General features: G+C 43.7%; 1 protein-coding gene across 12 annotated transcripts in view; it reads left to right on the top strand.

Moving 5' to 3' along the window:
• Positions 1-21,905, top strand: part of LOC126162000 (nuclear receptor coactivator 7) — a 790,565-nt gene that overhangs the window by 287,994 nt on the left and 480,666 nt on the right. Inside the window, exon 1 of one of the 12 annotated variants that reach the window (XM_049918217.1) lies at positions 2,321-2,435. The exons of the other annotated variants lie outside the window; for them this stretch is intronic. Within the exon in view, the coding sequence (XP_049774174.1) occupies positions 2,398-2,435 (38 nt within the window). The 5' untranslated portion in view covers positions 2,321-2,397. Of the gene's footprint in view, positions 1-2,320; positions 2,436-21,905 lie in introns of those variants that run through there. 12 annotated transcript variants of the gene reach the window in all.

Here is a 21,905-nt window from a genome sequence, read left to right as displayed (position 1 = left end):
TAGTGCACTGCATTTTTGGTTACCTATATCTTCAACCAATGATTGTGTAAAATATAGAGCTAAAACTTCAGTTATAATGTTAGTGCACTTTGTACGATGTAATTGCATGTTTTTAGCGCCCTCATCACCGGAAAACACCTTCTTGCTCAGTATTCTTAAATGATCTACAGCTAAAATAGAACAATGTTCAGCAATAAATAAAGAAAGGGCGCCTTCCGCTCTGCTTGCTATTCTAACTGTAGTTTTCGCAACAATTTTCACAGGTAAGGTGTTTTTTTTAATCAATTTTTTGTTTATGCTTAATAGTTTTTGAATGCTTTCTAATATCACACAATTTAGCATAAAACTCTGTTGCACATACTTTACATCTTGCCTTGGATAAGTCTCCAACGACTGGTTTCAGCCACCCATTGAATTCAGGTTCTGCTTCCCGCATCCCGATATTTTTGAGCGTACTGCTTCTTCTTCTGCGGTAAATCCATTATGTAAGCCGCCACAACAATTTCACCAATTTATAATCACTGAAAAAACATTAAAACACAGGCAAACTAGAGGTCATGAAACGACCTACTCACTCGGTAACTCGGTATCAGTCCTATTGTTTATTGTTTAAAACGTAATAATGTCTGAGATGTCCCCACCGAATTGTTCTTGCGTTACCACCGTGCATGTGGTAATAATTTGACTGCGAGATAACATTTCGAAAAATTAGAGGTTGCTGGACAGAAATGTATTTTATTATACTTAATATTAAGTATGTTTTTTGTCAATTCGAAAAATAAAGGTTTTCTTACTCTGTAGGCAATTCCCACATTCAGGTTTGCTAAATGCTGAACAATGCTATATGATCTGCTAAGAACTTAATTTAACTTAGTAAATCTAGAACAAAGTCAGTATAGTATCCATTCTACAGTTAAAATCTTAGTTTTGTTAATGAAATTGCTGGCCCAAAATAGTTTTGATTTGTACTTCAAAAGTCGTCAGTACTCCAAAAGTCGCCAGATAAGTCGCTAAATAATTTTTGTCGCTAAAAAGTTTTTTTTTGTCGCTAAGACGAAGGCAAAAGTCGCCATTTCTAGCGACAAAGTCGCTAAATTGGCAACACTGAGTATAGTGCGATTATTCTTCTGGGGAGTGACTTTGACTTGGCCGGGGAGAGGCAAGGAATGGGGGAGTCTGTTGCTTGGTTGCCTTTGCCCAAAAACATCTTTAAAGAAACGTGTATTTCAGAGGTAACATTTTAATTTCAACTCAGTGTTTCAATAGTTCATTATTTGTTGATAAACGCAAACTAAAAATTTTGTGGGTGCGGCGTACCCGCAAGATTATGTGTCTAGGTGCTAGAGGAACGCGATTTCACTTCATGGCTGTGGCGATCAGCATGTCAACAATTTTTCCTTTTTAGTGTTGTTACATTTTTACTTCGTTCCACACTGACGTTTCAGACTGTTTCTTGGGAAGTAACTGTCAGTGCACGTATCAACCATTGACGTGTACGTTAATATTTGTTGATTTGATCGATGATTAAAGATATTCGTACCTTTAAGTTTCACAGATTTCTAGTATTTATTGATGTACTACAGTATTAGCATCGCAAAATCTCTGACAACAGTTGGACATATCAGTGACAGAAACTGGATAAAAGTGCTTCAGTCATCCTTTTTCTTAACTTTTTGAAGATTATAGTAATATTCATCAAAAACTTAGCTGTATTATATTACAAATTATTACATCTAATATAGCTTCATCGACATAGAGGGGGAAAAATAGTGACATACAAAAAATGTTTTTAACCGTAGATACTAACAAAGCGTATCAGCTTCCATTATTGTTCCGTTTCGAACAATATGATGCACATACCACAGTGCCCAGTGCCACTTTTTCACAAAAGAAACGTCAACGGTAAATAATCAGAATGTTGTCCAACAATGTTCATACACCGCACGAATACTTGCGCTATACATTTTTTCTTTGTGTATTTTGCATTGCCCATAGGTACAACGATAGCTTTGTTCGGTTTGCGTGCATATAAGCTGAAACACAACGTTTCGAATACAAAAATTCCATTTGATTCAGCACTCGTTGGTTTTCAATCTGGCGGCAGCAACGGACGCTTCTCTTGTTTCCCGATGCTGCCGCTAGGTGTCAGTTGTTATGCTGTGCCTAGAGAGCCAGCTGTGCGCGTAAGTGCTGCCACCAACAGCGAGTTCACAAGCTACTGTCGGCTGGCGCAGCTGATCGGAAGAACATGTAAATAAACAAAAAGGCAATTTATCTCGCGTAGCTGACAAGGGGGTGTTCCTCCTTGCGACCAGTTGCATGCAGCCAACGGAGCAGTGCGCGCCACGTAATCTGCTATCGTAGCTAAGTTCGGCGGATGTTAACAGAGACGTTAACATGGAATTCCACGAGGGAGAATTGGAATACTTGAAACGGTTAGTAGGCGCGCGTTTTATTAATACAGCGTATCCTAAATAATTTTGACAGACATGATTTCTGGAGCTTACTGAGATGTGTCGGCGTCACTTACAGTAAATTGCTTTGCTTAAAGACACAATTGTCTTTTTTTTTCGTTCTTACTGTATTACTTGATGTCCTTAACATAAAGAATTGCTAACTTTTCTGTTTCCTTTTCTCAGTTATGGTACGCATAAATGTAAAGATATTGTGGCTAATAATTTACCTGCACAGTTTCTTCGCTACTTTCGAAAGGCAATGACTTCCAACTGTCATCCCTTACAGCGTTTATACGTCAGCAGATTCTTGACATTCTCGGCAACCGGCACTTTCCTCTTTGGCATACTCAAACCTCAGGAAGAAATGAAGAAGAAAAAGAAGAAGAAGAAAGCATTTTTGTACTTGGTTCAGAACAGGGAATAGTTCAACGATGCGTAATTAGAGACGAGCGTCATTTTCGCAGGACAGAAAAATGTCAAGTTTACCAAAATATTAGTTCACTGTGTTAAGTCGAAGAAATGTTAAAAATGTCATTTGGCGATTTTCATGCGATTGAACATAATGTTTATTCAATATTGTCGGTTGTTTTCTTCTACTGCTGCGTTTCCATCACTGTATAAAATTTTAAAACATTGTTGAGTTACGGTTAGACCTTACGTATTGCATAGTCTCAAGTTTCAGATATGAAAGTGCATAGAGTTCCAGTCTCCCTTAAAATTCCCGAATTCAGTTTATAGTTTCTGTTAGTTCTGAATAAAAATATGAAACATCATTCAGTCAAAAGCTTGAAACTCTGTATAACGTAGGGACGGAAAAAAATAAGTAGTGACTAAATATTTATGCAGCTTCTTTCAGACTGTACTTAATTGTAGATCACTGCATCATCTTCTCAAATAAGTTACTATTAATATTACCCGCAAGGTCATCAATATATAACATAAACAGCAAGGGGCCCAACCGATTTCTCTGGGGTACTCCCGGAGTTAATTCTACATCCCTCGAGGACTTTCTATCAAAGATAACTTGTGGCATCCTCCCTATCAGAAAATTTTCAATCTAGTCCAAAATTTCGCTTCATACCCCTATAACATGGTACTTGCGACAATAAGTGTAGGTGTGATACTGAGTCAAATACTTCCCAGAAATTGAGGAATAGTGCTTCCACATGACTGCCTTAATTCACCGCCACCGACATTAAAACTTACTTCATTCATCTTTTCAGTTGTGGGAGAATTAAATTGGGGCAATTCTCCTAGGTTTTCCTTTGTATAGGAACATTTGAAAACGGAGTTACGCATTTCAGCTTTTGCTTCGCTACCCTCAATTTCAGTTACAGTCTTACTCATTAGGGGCAGCACACTAACTTCGGTGCCACTAACAGCCTTTACATACGCCCAGAATTTCTGTGAAATATCATTTTACAATATTCTGCTACGGTAGTCATTGAAGGCTTCACGTATTGCACTCTTGATAGCCAAACGTGTTTCATTTAGAATCTATCTATCTACAGCCCTATGCTTTATTTTACACCTATTATGTAGTAGTCTTGTTTCTTCAGAAGTTCCTTTAGAGTGAGTGTAAATCATGGAGGGTGTGTCCAATTATGACCCGTTCTACTAGATACATAACCATTCAGTGCATGGCCAACTATATTTTGAAAGCGTGAGCCGTGGTCCTATGCATGCCCCTGTCTTTAGTTTGTCACTCAGATATGACACTGCTACTTTACTGTCTAGTTTCCTGAACAAATAAATACTTCCACTTATTTTAGTTGTCCTTCGTACTACAGTAATCATTGTTGCCACAAACGCGCCATGATCTCAGACACCAATTTCGATGTGGGCATCCTCAAAGAGCTTGTTTTAGGTAGTTTTCAGAAAACGTATTTAGTAATGTTTCACAAGATGTATTATCACGTTCACCATTAACAAAACTAAAATTTTCCCAATTGAGTGTTGGATGATTACAGTGTGATTGGGGCCTGAGGTTTTTTATCCAAAATTTTCGGTTACATCAGGAGATGAATCTGGTGATGGACAGACAGATCCAATTGCCATTTTATGTCAACGCCTGATACACGAGATTGCCCAAAAACTGTCTCGCAAGCAGTTTCTGTTTGTCTCGATGGATTTGAGTTCCTTGTGTACTGCGAAAAACACAGCCCCTCCATTTTCGTTAGCCTATCCTTTCTACATGCACTTAAATTTTTCCCAAAAAATCTCGCTATCAATCTCAGGTTTCAACCCGCTTTCCGTACCTAGTACCATCTGAGCTTCACTGCTTTTCAGGAGCACTTCAAACTCTGGAATTTCGTTGTGAATTTTACAGCACGTAATTACTAAGATTTTAATACTCTCGCCTGTGGGGCTTGTTCTTGCGTACCCTTGTGTGTAATCCATATAGTCATTTCGGTACAAACAAGATGGTCATTTCGTAGTTTGGTATCATTGCGTGGTTTAGCAGGCGATCGTCTGCTATCCATCGGCTCCATACACGAGTCCTTGCCTACGCAGTATGCACTTCAGGCGATGAAATAGCCTGTTTCCTTACGACCAGCTCACTCACGGGAGACCGCCGATTCTGTCCCATTCGGACGCGCTTGCCGACATTGCGCCCTTTGCTGTAGAGGGCGCGTTATAGCAATTGTTACCGTGTTTCCACTTCTCTTGACGCCTCTGCTATTACTGAGCTTGGCGTTACACCGTCATTTCCGTCCACTGATGATGCTGCAGGGAGGTGCTGCACACACGAGCCCAACTACTTAATTCTGGCATCCTTTCTCATGCAGCCTCTGCGTTGGAATTCATTTGGGTCTTTTATTCTGGGTTCGTTTGTACACTTTCGTTTGCTTTCAATTGCAACTAGTAATTTAATAATATAAAAGCGTGGTTTCGGCGCCTGCTACTGTATGGCAAAGTTAGCGTCAGGGCTGGGTTGCATTCTCACGGCCGGACCTTCTCCTCCGGGAAACGGAACATGTAGTGGCTGCGGCAAGTAAGTTAACGGCCCTGACAGTCAGCCCGAGGTCGCTCTGCAGCACCACACCACACCAGTCTCGTAGAAGATTCTCTCTGCGCTGTCCGCCGCGGAGATTCCGCCGCACGAGGAGCAAGCACTGTTGTCTGATGCTCCTACCTCAGCATTTACTCGCTTTGCCTATTACGCAACCTTAGTGTAATTCTCAGCAGTAGTAATCTAAAAATCATTTTCTAATGTATATCGAATCTGTCAAAGTACATAATTCGGTAGGAGGGACGGAGGGAACTGGACTCCTGTTCTGGAGGAGTAGGGTTCGAATTCTCCTGCAGACATTCCCTTCATGTTTTCTGTTAACAACAGACGAATGCAGGTTCCTTGGATAGTAAATTGAGTAGTTCTCTCATCCTTGACCTGTGTGGATTGGTGATCCATCTCCATTTACGTTGACGTCGACGAATTGTTAAACTATAAATTTTCATTACTTTTTCGAGTGGCGATAGTATTTCAAGCCTTCCGTTCTGTGGTAAGCTCTCAGTATTTTTTGTAGGCCGTAGCAGGAAAGCGAAATCAGACATAGGTACAGACAACAATTGGAACACTCCTAAGCCTAACTTATGCAGGGTAGTATTCTCCTTACACACTCATAGGCCATGTAGCATATCGCATCTGGAAACTTGCCGGGCTTCTCCTACAGAGACAAACGTGCAAAATAAAGCATTACTCTCTCTCGTGACTCAGGACTGATAGATCGTTGGAAGTTAATTGGGACGTCCCTAGTTACTAGAATTTTCATCAACTACTAATGTGCCACATGCTAAGAGAACTACACCTACACTGAACCTTCCTGCCAGATTAAAACTGTGTGCCGGACCGAAACTAGAACTCGGGATTTTTGCCTTTCGCGAGCAAGTGCTCCACCAACTGAGATACCCAAGCACGACTTCCGATCCGTTCTCACAGCTTTACTTCCGCCAGTACGTCGTCTCCTACCTTCTAAACTTCACAGAAGCTCTCCTGCGAAGTTTCCGGGACTACCACTCCCGGTAGAAAGGATACTGCGGAGACGTGGCTTAGCCACTGCGTGGAGGATGTTCCCAGAATGAGATTTTCGTTCTTGACTGGAGTGCGAGCTGATACGGAACTCCTTGGCAGACGGAAGGCAGTTTTGAAGGTAAGAGACGTAAAGGTGTGAGAATGTGTCGTGAGCCGTGGTTGGGTAGCTCTGTTGGTAGATCACTTTCCCGCTAAAGACAAAGGTCCCAAGTTCGAATCTCTGTCTGGTACGCAGGTTTAATCTGCTAGGAAGTTTCATATCACCGCACATACCGCTACGGAGTGAAAAATCTCATTTTACACGTACCTTAATCACATGTCTCATTGTGGACTTGTTTTCTCTATCAATTCGCATCCTGGTGTGGTTAGTTACCTATTGCCTGTAATCAACCCGCTGCGTAGGGACGTTAAGCTTCGCGGCATCGTTTGTGTTGCTCGGTTGGTTGGTTGCTTGGTGGAAGGGGACCAAAGAACGAGGTCTTCGGTCCCATCGGATTAGGGAAGGATGGTGAAGGAAATCGGTCGTGCCCTTTAAAAGGAAAAATGCCTGCATTTGCCTGAAGCGATTTAGGGAAATCACGGGAAACCTAAATCAGGATGGCCGGACGTGGGTTTTAACCGTCGTCCTCCCGAATGCGAGTCCAGTGTGCGAACCACTGCGCCACCTCGCTCGGTGCACGGTAGTAGTGGGTTATGTGGCGGCATGGGTTTCACCCTTTCCGTCTACCTCACCATTCACAACATCTGCAGCAAAACGACACGAACATGATACTAGATTTCACACGCACTTTTCATCTGTACTACAAATAATTACGGTTCAGGCACTTTGCACGTAAGCAGCCGAAATGGCGTGAATTACGTAGTCTTACTCCAGACGACGACGCTAAGAATAAGATGGTTACGATTGCAGTATTTCGCAGATTTGCTGTAAATGTACATTGCCGTTTCCCTTAGCAGATGAAGAGGAACGTTCTGTAATTCAACCGTCGTGGTCCCTACATTAACCAAAAGTAAGAGCTACTGGATACTCTTGAATTACTCATTGAAAGCAGGTTCCTACACTATCGTTTGTAACTTTCCTCAGGATAATGTCAGAAAGACTTTTATCATAATATCAGATTTCATGAGTATCATTATTGCCTCTTTGTATTTTCGTGCTCGTAAATGTGCAGATGGAATCTAATTTAGTCTAAAGGGGAGAATGTCACCACACATTTTATCATTTTCCAGGACAGACGGCACTACTAACTTGTAAACCATTTCTCTGTGCTGCCTCAGTATCAAGTCATTCACTTCTCCACTTACAAGGCAACTTCTGAATAGCGCGTCACTCCCTTCGTTGGGCCGGAGCCATGGGACTTCCCACAGTAGTGATCGGTGTCCTGTTTGTGTGTAGTCGTAGAACGTTAAATACGCATATACACTCTTGGAAATGGAAAAAAGAACACATTGACACCGGTGTGTCAGACCCACCATACTTGCTCCGGACACTGCGAGAGGGCTGTACAAGCAATGATCACACGCACGGCACAGCGGACACACCAGGAACCGCGGTGTTGGCCGTCGAATGGCGCTAGCTGCGCAGCATTTGTGCACCGCCGCCGTCAGTGTCAGCCAGTTTGCCGTGGCATACGGAGCTCCATCGCAGTCTTTAACACTGGTAGCATGCCGCGACAGCGTGGACGTGAACCGTATGTGCAGTTGACGGACTTTGAGCGAGGGCGTATAGTGGGCATGCGGGAGGCCGGGTGGACGTACCGCCGAATTGCTCAACACGTGGGGCGTGAGGTCTCCACAGTACATCGATGTTGTCGCCAGTGGTCGGCGGAAGGTGCACGTGCCCGTCGACCTGGGACCGGACCGCAGCGACGCACGGATGCACGCCAAGACCGTAGGATCCTACGCAGTGCCGTAGGGGACCGCACCGCCACTTCCCAGCAAATTAGGGACACTGTTGCTCCTGGGGTATCGGCGAGGACCATTCGCAACCGTCTACATGAAGCTGGGCTACGGTCCCGCACACCGTTAGGCCGTCTTCCGCTCACGCCCCAACATCGTGCAGCCCGCCTCCAGTGGTGTCGCGACAGGCGTGAATGGAGGGACGAATGGAGACGTGTCGTCTTCAGCGATGAGAGTCGCTTCTGCCTTGGTGCCAATGATGGTCGTATGCGTGTTTGGCGCTGTGCAGGTGAGCGCCACAATCAGGACTGCATACGACCGAGGCACACAGGGCCAACACCCGGCATCATGGTGTGGGGAGCGATCTCCTACACTGGCCGTACACCACTGGTGATCGTCGAGGGGACACTGAATAGTGCACGGTACATCCAAACCGTCATCGAACCCATCGTTCTACCATTCCTAGACCGGCAAGGGAACTTGCTGTTCCAACAGGACAATGCACGTTCGCATGTATCCCGTGCCACCCAACGTGTTCTAGAAGGTGTAAGTCAACTACCCTGGCCAGCAAGATCTCCGGATCTGTCCCCCATTGAGCATGTTTGGGACTGGATGAAGCGTCGTCTCACGCGGTCTGCACGTCCAGCACGAACGCTGGTCCAACTGAGGCGCCAGGTGGAAATGGCATGGCAAGCCGTTCCACAGGACTACATCCAGCATCTCTACGATCGTCTCCATGGGAGAATAGCAGACTGCATTGCTGCGAAAGGTGGATATACACTGTACTAGTGCCGACATTGTGCATGCTCTGTTGCCTGTGTCTATGTGCCTGTGGTTCTGTCAGTGTGATCATGTGATGTATCTGACCCCAGGAATGTGTCAATAAAGTTTCCCCTTCCTGGGACAATGAATTCACGGTGTTCTTATTTCAATTTCCAAGAGTTTATATTTGTGAAATTTGATTTTCAAAAATTGTTTTGAAAAACAAGTATCGCTTAGGATTAACTGCCGCCCACCTTGAAGACACTATTCGCGTAAGCTGCTTCCACTCGAACCTAACTTTAAAAAAACTGGCCCCAGACCGTAAATGTAATTTCTTCCAGTGACTTTAATACAAATGAGCATATCTTTTGTATTTCATATTTTGTGAGTGAAAATAAAAACAAAAATACTACTAAATATTTTTTTGGATTTTTCAATACAAATATGCCTATCTATTGTATTCTATATTTTTTTGCGAGTTAAAATAAAAAAAATTAGTAAGGCATTTCAGCTTTTTTTCTGGCATATTTCCATATCTTTTTTCGTTTCCTTTGCCAGTGCCCATTGCTGTGCTAGACTCGCAAATTGGACGGCACCTTTCAACTGGTAGTTGTACCGTGGTTAACTCTCTGCTCCTTGTCTTTGACACAGATAGCAGTACAGCCATTGATCCTACTGTGTACTGATACTGGACACCTTGCACAGACGCCGCTTTCTCTTGTAAGAGGCAGGCCGCTATCAGATTGCAGTTTGACGCCGACTGGGAAACCTGCCCACTGCTTAGAATATCGGTAGCAACCAGTGCCGCCACGTTATACATTTCTTGTCAAATGCGTAGGCCTTTTTATTCTAGTGATGTCGAGAAGAAATGACATAATAATTGCGATATAATGCTTCATTGTAAACCTTCGCTTTTTTATCGAACATCCTATAAAAATTACAGCAAACATCGTGTCCTCCAACCCATCCTCATATTATCTAATACATTTCCTTTCCGTAGTCGCTGTCTTTTCTTGGCCTACCACAGCCGCTTCCGGTGGTCCGCTACAACCGGTTTATGTTGACAAACTTTGCTTCTTGAGTTCACTTCTTTAGTATCCGAAACTGGGCTTCCTACACTTCATCTGTACTAGCTTAACCGCAATTCTTAATCCTACAGTAATCTTCAAAGGACAGAAATTTCCATAACACCCGTCAATCTATCAAAGTTTGAGTAAAACTGATGTGTGGGATCCAATACGCTATACTCACTACAACTGGACTCTGCTTCCTCTTTAAGAAACACATATCGTCTGGCTGCTTTACCAAGTTCTATTGTAACTTGGTGGCCAGCGCTGTTGGTAATTATGCTAAAGACAGCACATCGGTCAGCTTTAAGGAAGCACATCATCCGTCTGGATCGCTATAGAACACGGCTTCGGTAAGGCAGTGTCCTATTTCGCGTGATGTTTATCGCATATCCTCGATCATCTTCCGTTTTTAGACATTCCGCTAAAAGCTACGTTTTTAGAGACGGTGCACTAGGTCAGCGATGGAGAGGATGGAACAAGTAGTTGATAGAGAAATCGTTTGGAGACTCAGGCGTGGCTGCTATTCTGTTAAGACACTGATCTCACCTTTGAGCCTCCAGTTGTCTCCAGGCGAATGCCACGACGATTCTGACAGGAAGTCTGTGGCTAAATTGATCCCCCTTTATTGTCCAGCTGAGCTAGGGCTCCATATTCTTGAGAAGGAACTAGTCCAACATATATCTACTCTAGACTAAGCAAAATAAACAAACACACAGAACCGCGATGTGAAACCGGCTGGCTTTGACTACCACCTCGTCTGAATAACTATCTTTGAACTTTGCTTCCTCCTGCGCCCACTTCGTTTTTGTGTGGCTAGAACTTTCTAACCTACAGCATTTCTTGTGGGGTCATATTAGCAACTACCAATAGTTAACGTAGTTCTGTTGCGCGGTACAAATAAAGTGATAAAGCTCATCAACCACACTCAGAATATGATTCAGCTGCATAAGGCAAACTACACAATAATGTAAGAGGTTCTATAGAATACAGCTTTCTAGAAAATAAGATAATAATCACAACAAAATTAAGTTTTAGGCCAAATTTGCCGGTCGAAGTGGCCGAGCGGTTCTAGGCGCTTCAGTCTGGAACCGCGCGGCCGCTACGGTCGCAGGTTCGAATCCTGCCTCAGGCATGGATGTGTGTGATGTCCTTACGTTAGTTAGGTTTAAGTAGTTCTAAGTTCTAGGGGTCTGGTGAGCTCAGAAGTTAAGTCCCATAGTGCTCAGAGCCATTTGAACCATTTTTTAGGCCAAATTTCGTTATAATAATTATTGCTTAAAACTTGTTTGTATTTTGCACAACTCGATGAAAACACGTATTGACCACGACGCTTCGGTTCTGAACCGTGTTTGAACATGAAAAAGAACAGTTGTTTGCCTAAACTCATATAATTAATTCTGCAAACAGGGCTGCTCTTAGCTCTCCAAAACAAAATAAAATAATCTTATAACCTTGTCGGTTTAACCGTTTTTGTTGGATACAGTTTTATTAATGTCCTTGAATCCGGTATTTGGTTATATGCAATAGCATTAGACATGATTGTTACGGAAATGAGCGTGCAGTTCTTTCGAACGCGATTCTGATTTCCACAGAGTATTTCTATGGATACTTTCAGTTTGTTAACGTTAACCCCTCAGCTGATGCAAGCATGGCGATCGTGGAGAAAAATTGAATCTTTTCTCGCTAATAGCAAACGAAGTTCACTTCTTCTCAGTCCCTCAGAAACAAATGGAGGTGTGTACTACACACCGTGTGTACTTTCCACATTGGCTGAAACCGCCACGGTTTCGACTAGTTTCCAGAATCTAATTGTCAGAAAACAGTCTGTTAATCGCGCTACACATGCAGTCTATATATCTCAGTGAAGTGCGTGTTTCGTCCCACATTCTGTGGTTGGGAACAGCGTTGGGTTATGTGGCATGACACTTTCAACAACTAAATTTACTGCTCTTTCCTTGGAAAGTGGAATATGTGACATCTGGAACATTCAGCGCTTGCAAGGGTCGGTAGTGCTCGGGCGGGACTCCGTTTTCAGAGATTCGCTCGAGATAAAACAGTGACGTGTTTACAGAAACAAAGGTGAGAGGGAATATATGTGCAGGTGCTATCTCGGGCACGTGCAAGAGTTCACAGAAATTAAGGCCAAAGTCGTGGAATCGTCCTTCGTAACTGTTGACATATATTTTTACCATTCCATCTTCCTGGCAGTAAACAGTATCGTACTGCAACTTCTAACTTCAAGGTATTGCTGATAACGATGTGCCGTGGAGAGGTTCGTAGACGTGACAGCTGTTGGTCTGTATTAGTAAATTTGCTCCCTCGTGTAAACCAAAGTGCTCGACAGTTTGCTCTAATGCCGTCTTCTTTACTCTGTCGGAATGGCAAAAATTTTATGATACGCAATGTGCAGGTGAACCCTATATATGCTGTATCCTTGACTGCAATTATCTGGTATTAGTGACATCGAGAAAATGGTCCCACTTGACGCTGAAAATTAATGTTTCGTCATCTTACTGAAAGTAAACCACAATCATCAAAAACATATCCTCGGAGTCTCTCGTGACAATATTACTAAACATAAGCCACACAATGCATAGTCGCGTCAGACAAATTCTCAATCTTCGGAGACGGCTGCCATCGCCACTGTCATCAACAGTAAATCTACTGACGGATGATACTGACAGCCCGCTGACTAGTTTCCCAAGACTGTGGGATTGCGGTACACCTCTGGAAAGTTATTTGCAGCTTCGCTCGTGAAAGTAGGACCGCATGATTAATCAGTTAGTAGCCTGTCTCACCGTGTTGATAGCAATACTAGTCGAAACATGAATAGTTTTATTCAATTTGACACCGGAAACCGATAGGATGTTATTCAAAGGTTAAACCTACACCAGGATTTTAAGTCAGAAAAAAGGTTGTGTTACTCATTACTCTTTCGATACGAATGTGCAGTTCAACAAGTACAGGGTTACTACAAATGACTGAAGCGATTTCACAGCTCTACAATAACTTTATTATTTGAGATATTTTCACAATGCTTTGCACACACATACAAAAACTCAGTTTTTTAGGCGTTCACAAATGTTCGATATGTGCTCCTTTAGTGATTCGGCAGACATCAAGCCGATAATGAAGTTCCTCCCACACTCGGCGCAGCATGTCCCCATCAATGAGTTCGAAAGCATCGTTGATGCGAGCTCACAGTTCTGGCAAGTTTCTTGGTAGAGGAGGTTTAAACACTGAATCCTTCACATAACCCCACAGAAAGAAATCGCATGGGGTTAAGTCGGGAGAGCGTGGAGGCCATGACATGAATTGCTGATCTTGATCTCCACCACGACCGATCCATCGGTTTTCCAATCTCCTGTTTAAGAAATGCTGAACATCATGTTGGAAGTGCGGTGGAGCACCATCCTGTTGAAAGATGAAGTCGGCGCTGTCGGTCTCCAGTTGTGGCATGAGCCAATTTTCCGCGGGCTACGCGTGAAACTTGCCCGCACGCGTTCAACCGTTTCTTCGCTCACTGCAGGCCGACCCGTTGATTTCCCCTTACAGAGGCATCCAGAAGCTTTAAACTGCGCATACCATCGCCGAATGGAGTTAGCAGTTGGTGGATCTTTGTTGAACTTCGTCCTGAAGTGTCGTTGCACTGTTATGACTGACTGATGTGAGTGCATTTCATGCACGACATACGCTTTCTCGGCTCCTGTCGCCATTTTGTCTCACTGCGCTCTCGAGCGCTCTGACGGCAGAAACCTGAAGTGCGGTTTCAGCCGAACAAAACTTTGAGATTTCTACGTATCTGTAGTGTGTCTTGTCCATATGTCAATGAAAGGAGCTACAGTGAATTTATGAAATCGCTTCAATCATTTGTAATAGCCCTGTAGCTTTCTTCGCAGTGGCAGAGAGAATTTAACTTTTGCTAGTTGGCGACTTTCTAGTCAGTGTGTGAAAGCGATGGGAAAACCTACAATTACTGTGGAGCGGGCTTCGACGTTGTTTTTAGGAATTTATCGAGCGCTGTCTGTTAAAATGGGAAGTTAGGATTATACTTACGACAAAGGCGTGCTTTCTTGTAGTTTCACTTCCTAGCCGCAACAGTTGCTGTTGGAAACACCTATAGCCTTTGTTACAGGCACGATGGGCAATACTATCGGAGGCACTCTACGCGACCAACCCAGTTATTCATCTTGTCTATCACTTCATTATTTGCCAAAACAAAGCAGTCACTGAATGGATAAGTGGCCATCGTAGCGAGTTTGGTCCGACCCAAAATCATGATGTTTAACCAGCAACGCAGTGTTCCCAGGCCGGTGCACCTTTGCTGTGCAACTTCATTTTTACTAGAAGCTGGTTCATCAAGTCTTCAGGTTGCATCGGATCCAGTGATCAAACACGACAAATTCATCGTCGGGAATTGATAAAGGTACATTACTGATCTATAGATGCAGCCATTAACTCCTGGATACAGACGACATAGTATGAGTGTCGTAAAGGGATTGATGTGTGATATGAAAACACCAATTAGAACGTAACTTGAAGGTAAGGCAGCGTCTAATCTGGGACGGGTAACTTCCGACACTTTTTGTGTAGTTAGTGCTCCACAGATTCTAAGTGTTTCAAACAGGAGTGTATAACCACTGCGAAGCAGTAACATCTTCACTTCATAAAACGACTAGACTCGATGGGTTTATCATCTGATGCAGCGTAACTGAGTCATATTGACCAACTATGGCAAGTCAGTTATAAAGTTACGTACACAAATACCCATAATGCTTACAGATTCATGGTGCATGTTGACCATAGCACGCCGTAATTAGCCAGCGTGGCTCAGTTACGTTGAACTATATGATGATAATGCCTTTGGAACCAGTCAATGAATACAGGAAAGGCGTTTCTCTGTTCCCTGTGGTTGTCTTACTTCTTCAAAATGGACGGCTTCGTCATGAAGAACCACCCTACCGTTGCTGTGACTAAGAACAGCAGAAGAGAATAAAAAATACTGTCTCATGGAGAAGAATGAAAAGCCGTGGAAAAAAAACTACGAAGGCTGATAGGATGTAACGAAAATAAGTTAGGAAGAACATACTGCAGTTTGGGCCACTGATGATTCAAGCAAATGTTTTGTAGCAATATATGACAGTAACAGGTGGCGAAGCAAAAGATGTCCATGATAATCATAATTTCTGTATTCCGTTGGTACTAGTAATAGAAAGTCTATTTAGCTGAAGCTATAAAGGTGAAAGGCAGAACCTTCCTTTACCGCACAACCGTTCTTTCAATAAGTGGTGGTGGTGGTGGTGGTGGTGGTGGTGGTGGTGGTAAGTTTCTATGCGAGCAATTTGTTGTCTTCGGTCCCTAGGTTTACACACTACTCAACCTAAAACTAACTTACGCTTAGGACAACGCACACGCATGTCCGCGGGAGGACTCGAACCTCCGACGGGGGGAGCCGTGCGAACCGTGGCAAGGAGCTTGAGACAGAGCTGCTACCCCGCGCGAGGTTCATTAAGTTGACCCTCAAGTACATGATGATGATCGGGGAGGAGGAATGGTTGATTAGACTCGTCGTCAGAGATCACTGGAGACGACAGGATCATCATATAGCCCTCGTCTTCGAAGCAGCCCTGCTGAAATTGCTTGTATTCAGGGAGACTGCACAACGGTTTAAAGGTAATATATTATTCACTAGGTGCGACATTTAATTCGCAGTTCGGCGATTCAACTTCGGTTCATTCAGGGTTTTTGTTAATGCCTTAGGATGCGTGGCAGAGCAGTTAGGAAGGCAAGAAAATGATTTATTTCTCCCCTGTCCTTGGGCAGTCCGAACTAATACACTATGTGATGATCTCTGTGTTTATTGGTCATTAGACTGCAATCTTCCTCGCAATGCTTTGGGAAACGCTAGCTCGTAGGTCAGTCGTCTGGGTGGGAGGGGGTAAGAGAATTACCATGTTCAGAGGCTCTCGTGGCAACAAGTATTATCATGTGCAGCTGAATCGAAGAGCGTGACTGGAATAGTACGGGAACAAAGTAAGGCCGTTTGAAACACAGTGTTAGGTACTGTCGAAACTATTCATTTCAGCTCATTGCTGCTTTACAATTAAGTTACGTGATTCTCTGTATTGCTCTCTATTTTTTAATAATTCACCTCAACACTCGTAGCATTTTATACCTTCAATTTCTAACATATGCAGTGACTGATGGAAGGAGTAGCTTTCTACTATTTCTTTTTCTGAGTACTCACCTATTCAATCGTTAAAAATATAACACAGTGACTCTGTTTCATGTGTGTTTGAGATACACTAAAGGACTGAGGCTCCTCATTTCCTCTTATCTCAGATTCGACGGTATAAGGTGTTTAAATATATTTGCATCAAACATCTAGGGGTGATAGATCACTCCATTACATCCAAGAGAAGCTACGAGGCATAGGCACTCGGCGGCGTATGTGTGTAACGTGTGTTGTGGGCTATCCAATAGTTTATTCAAGGGAGAAGGCACATGTCGAGCAAAATTAAAGTTCCTGATTCTCTTCTAAAATATCTTTTTCCGCTCAGAGCCACTCATACTTTAGGTTTTCTTGTTCAGAATCGCTCTATCAATTTATTGGGGTAGATAGTAAGCAAGAAGCAGCACAACTGATTTATAGATCCTGATTGTTTGGTGAAATCTCTTCGTCCCAAGGTCGTCGAATTCGATAAAACAACGCCTAGCGTCGCCGGGAAGTGTCAGCGAACATTTTATCTCCAACTGAAGTTGTTACCTGACGCAGTCAAGAGCGTACTGTAGAATAGCATTGCAATAGACGAATATGGAGCTACAGCTGGCATTTAACATAGGAAATTGGCGCGTATAGTGCTCATCATAAAATATGCGTCACCATCTTTCCTTCCGTTGTGGGACGAACACTACAGAAAGTTTGACGTGACTTAGTCAGGTCCGAGCGCCAACGCACTAGGCAATGTTAGCGACCACAGTAATACAACCGTATCAGCTCGCATGACTAAATATTTATCACCACTTGAAAGTACTCGTTTTCACTTTCGGGCGTTGTAGATAGTGTAGAACTGCCTCCAGGTGAAATAAGGCACGGCTGTGAGGTGGTATGTACTCGTATGTACCACGTAAAAGCGTTACTAACTGGAAAAGGCGCATATTTACTGAAGCCTGACGTTTACTGAGGTAAGATGGCGACGTCACGAAATTCGTGTATGCTACTTAAGATTTTATGAAACGAAATGAGATTGTAAGTTTTAAAATATGGTTAAAACAATTTCTGCAGCTCAGCAAATATTTGCCAATTAGTTGAGTTTAACACATGCATTGTAGGATCGTGCTATGAGAAGAAAATACAGTTACATATACACGAGTTTAAAGCAGACTGTAGTTTCCGTAGGAACACTAAAATGAATACACTTGTTATGAACGACAAACAGCACGTTCTACGTATAGGAGTACGTTCATTACGAGCATACTATTCGAAAAAAGCCAAAGTTGATCGAAACTGGTTGAAATCCACTATTAAGCTACGTTTATTAAAACTAGATTTATTAAGCACCTTACGATATAAATAAATTATATTAACACTGCAGATATTGCAGATAACACGTAATGTAATGTAATTTTGTAGTCTTACATACGGTACAAAAACCAAAAATACGCAATATGATTCTAGTTATGCTTGCATTGAAACACAAGGTAGGCAACATATCTTCCCTCTGCTGTACCAAAAATTACAGCCAAACACGACACATGTATTGATCATTGTGTCAAAACTCTAAATTAACGTAGTTATATCAGTTTACCCTATTTCTTAAGACTGTTTTATCAGTAAACAAACTGCTGTTCACATGTCCCTTCAGCTCATCCCCATATTGCGATTCTAAAGTGGTGGCTGCAGTGGCAGACACTGTATATGGTATTGCTAGTCTAGTAACGTATGTCTGTTACATGTACCGGTTGGTTGTTTCGTATCGGCTCAGTATGACGCGATGACATGGACATCAGACAGAACGACAGGAAGGAACTATTGTGGTTGGACATGTCCATGGCCATACTTTGAAATTCTCCGACTTGCTGGAATGCCTAACGTGCCTGCTAGGCATTTTGTGCCGCTCGCAGTCAGGTAAAAGAACAGAGATCATAAAATCCCATAATCGAGTAGATGCAGTACAATCATAAGTGGGATAACGACCGCAACCCCCACGAAGCTGTCACAGCCTACCGACTACCTTGAAATCACACCGTCGGAGGATGATGGGGGACTTCGTCCCACCGCTAAACAATCAACGTGCAAGACAGTGAGTTCACTGTTATGTCTTCAGATGACAATGGCATTGCGACAGGTATTACTGCCGTCAGTGAATGGAACTCCATTTTAGCAAGTTACCAAGTGAATTGCGGAAGGAACTGTATGTAAGGGATATTTGGAGACATGGACCTTGAAAAAGTCGATTGCTCGTGGCGGCACACTGAGCTACACGTCTTTAGTGGGCCAAACAACACTGAACTTGAACAACTGAATGGACACCAGTAGTGTGGCTCGCCGAGTATCCATTACGCATATTTTAAGAAAATATGAAAGACATAAAGTGCACCGATGGCCCAGTGCGGCGTGTGAAGGATGCATCTCAAACCGGAGGTGCGTCTGTGATGTTTTGTGGCTGTTGTACTTTCTGTGACTTTGGTCGATCCGTTCAGGTTGTTTATTTGAACATTCTCAGTGGCCAGTTGTTTTCCTTTCTTCAACATATTGTAGACGATTGTGCCATGGACATGCTGTCTTTCATAGGTAAAGTCAGCACTGGTTCAGAAGGCTGCGCCCGTACATTCCTGGTTTGATGAACAATTAGACTCTACCGCACCTCAGCTGGTCCAGTAAGTCACCCGATATTAAAAACACAGGAAATTTCTAGAACTATTTGAAATAACAGTTGAAACGTACCCGTTTGATAGCTCTGTGGTCGTGGTGTCTTACAATCAAGGAGTGGCTTAGGCTGGATACTTGCCATACCTGAAGAAACTTGCAGACTCGCTTCCTAGTCCAACTGAGCCCGGTATCAAGGATAGAGGGATATGTTATGCAGTATTAACTTCATGTCTCCATGTAATGAGTTTTGTCCGCTGTGTTTATTCGATACTTGCACAAACACGTGTACCAGTTCACCATAGGGGGTCGGCAGAATAAAAATAGCTCTGAAAATATTTATAAGGCGAATGCGGAGTTGACCACGAAAACTGTCCATCACAAGAAATATGAAACGGACTCAGCAGAAAATAAAAACCATAACTCTCCGAAAACATATCGAACACCAGAAGACATTGGTCGACTGGAACAAAGTCCGACGAAATCGCAACGCCGTTTGTCTGTGCAAGTAGGAATTAAGAGATCCTCATGCCGAAACACTATCAAAGAGGATCTAAAATTGTATTCATACAAATTTACTTTCGTGCATGAGTTTAAGCCTCCAACGAATTTTCCCGTACTGAGTTCTCCCGGTGGTTCCTGAATGAAGTGGAATCAAAATGTTTGGGTCCTCAATTTTTCATTTCTCCATATAACGCCTGGTTCAGCCTTCCAGGGTATTTGAGTACACGGAACATGCATCATCATGCATCAGAAAATCCCGTAAGGACTTCGAAGGGCCGTTGCAAAACCTCACGCTTCGTGTTTGGTGCGCAATGCATAATATCCGCATCGCTACAAATTTTCGCCTAACTGTTAAAGCTAACTGGTATGTCTAGAAAACGTTTAATCTCTGTGTCCATTAGTCCACAGAAGATGAACAACTGTACGGATATTTTCAGCAAGGTGCAGCAACGCCTTGAGGACGTTCAATATCCGTTGAGGAGAGAATAATCAGCCGGCAATGCAATCTCCTGGCAACCTATGTCGCCTGATGTCTCCCCTTAAAATTTTTACCTGGGAGACGAAGGGTCAGTTGAACTCAAATAACCCTTACATCGAAAATGTTATGATACTCTCGCTCAGGCAGAGCCGCTACGCGTCTCTCACAGTTTAAAAAATCGAGCACGGCGGTTTTATTTTGTCCATCCTATATCTGTCTTAGTATTTAGACCTGCGATATTAAAATACAATGGATCTATAATGTGTACTCCAAAACACGTAAGGTTTTTGTAACCTTTCACGTCTCACGCAAAGCAAGAGTATTTTTCTTACCTTCGAGTAAGAAATAATCCGCAACAGGCAGCTAGAGAAGGGATTCTCGTAAAGCGGAGCGTCTCCGGAGGACTTCTCGTGGGCACAATTTGTTGTGAGGCCACGTAGCGTGTTTGCTAGTGCTCTCCTCCGTAATTATGGACTCTTATCTTAATGGGGCGCCGAGCGCTACAAATGAAGCGCAACGCAGCGCCGCACCTTGCTCGTCCGTCTCAAGACGAAGAATTCCCTGCACCTATCTGAAATGCTTCCGCCGCATTTTGCTCCCAGGATACAACGTTTAACTTTCCTAGCAGAATACGACTGATGTAAAGTATACCGGTACGTTTTGCTGCTTTTTTAAGAATTCACCGAAAATGTTCGCTCGTTATACACTCATGCTCATAAATTAAGGGTAATTGCAGAATGTGGTGCCACACAACGTGGCACTACACAAAACTGGCGCTAATGGCACAGGCACATAGGGAAGACACACGACGCAGATTTGTAAGTCCACGGTATTGGTGATAAGTTGAGAAAACCGTCCCGAAACACACGTGCTACAAAACGCCACTGTTCCCTGCGCCTGTACCCTGACATCAGTATGGGATATGATCACCTTCACACGTACACAGGCCACACAACGGGTTGGCATACTCTGTATCGGGTGGTCGAGCAGCTCCTGGGGTATAGCCTCCCATTCTTGTACCAGTGCCTGTCGGAGCTCCTGAAGTGTCGTAGGAGTTTGAAGACGTGCAGCGGTACGTCGACCGAGAGCATCCCAGACGTGCTCGATGGGATTTAGGTCTGGAGAACAGGCAGGCCACTCCATTCGCCTGATATCTTCTGTTTCAAGGTTCTCCTCCACGATGGCAGCTCGGTGGGGCCGTGCGTTATCATCCATCAGGAGGAATGTGGGACCCACTGCACCCTTAAAAAGGCGGACATACTGGTGCAAAATGACGTCCCGATGCACCTGACCTGTTACAGTTCCTCTGTCAAAGACATGCAGGGGCGTACGTGCACCAATCATAATCCCACCCCACACCATCAAACTACGACCTCCATAGAGGTCCCTTTCAGGGACATTAAGGGGTTGGTATCTGGTACCTGGTTCACGCCAGATGAAAACCCGGCGAGAATCACTGTTCAGACTATAGCTGGACTCGTCTGTGAACATAAGCTGGGACCACTGTTCCGATGACCATGTACTGTGTTCTTGACACCAGGCTTTACAGGCTCTCCTGTCACCAGGGGTCAGTAGGATGCACCTTGCAGGTCTCCGGGCGAATAAACCATGTCTGTTCAGTCGTCTGTAGACCGTGCGTCTGGAGACAACTGGTCCAGTGGCTGAGGCAAGGCTCCGAGCAAGGCTACCTGCAGTACTCCGTGGCCGTCTGCGGGCATTGATAGTAAGATATCGGTCTCCTTGTGGCGTTGTACACTGTGGACGTCCCTTACTGCAGCGCCTGGACACGTTTCCCGTCTTCTGGAATCGTTGCCATAACCTTCAGATCACACAC

The sequence above is a fragment of the Schistocerca cancellata genome, chromosome 2 (genome assembly GCF_023864275.1).
Source record: "Schistocerca cancellata isolate TAMUIC-IGC-003103 chromosome 2, iqSchCanc2.1, whole genome shotgun sequence".
Lineage (NCBI taxonomy): Eukaryota > Metazoa > Arthropoda > Insecta > Orthoptera > Acrididae > Schistocerca > Schistocerca cancellata.
The sequence above is the reverse complement of the archived record's forward strand: the minus strand, read 5'-3'. Positions and strand labels throughout refer to the sequence as shown.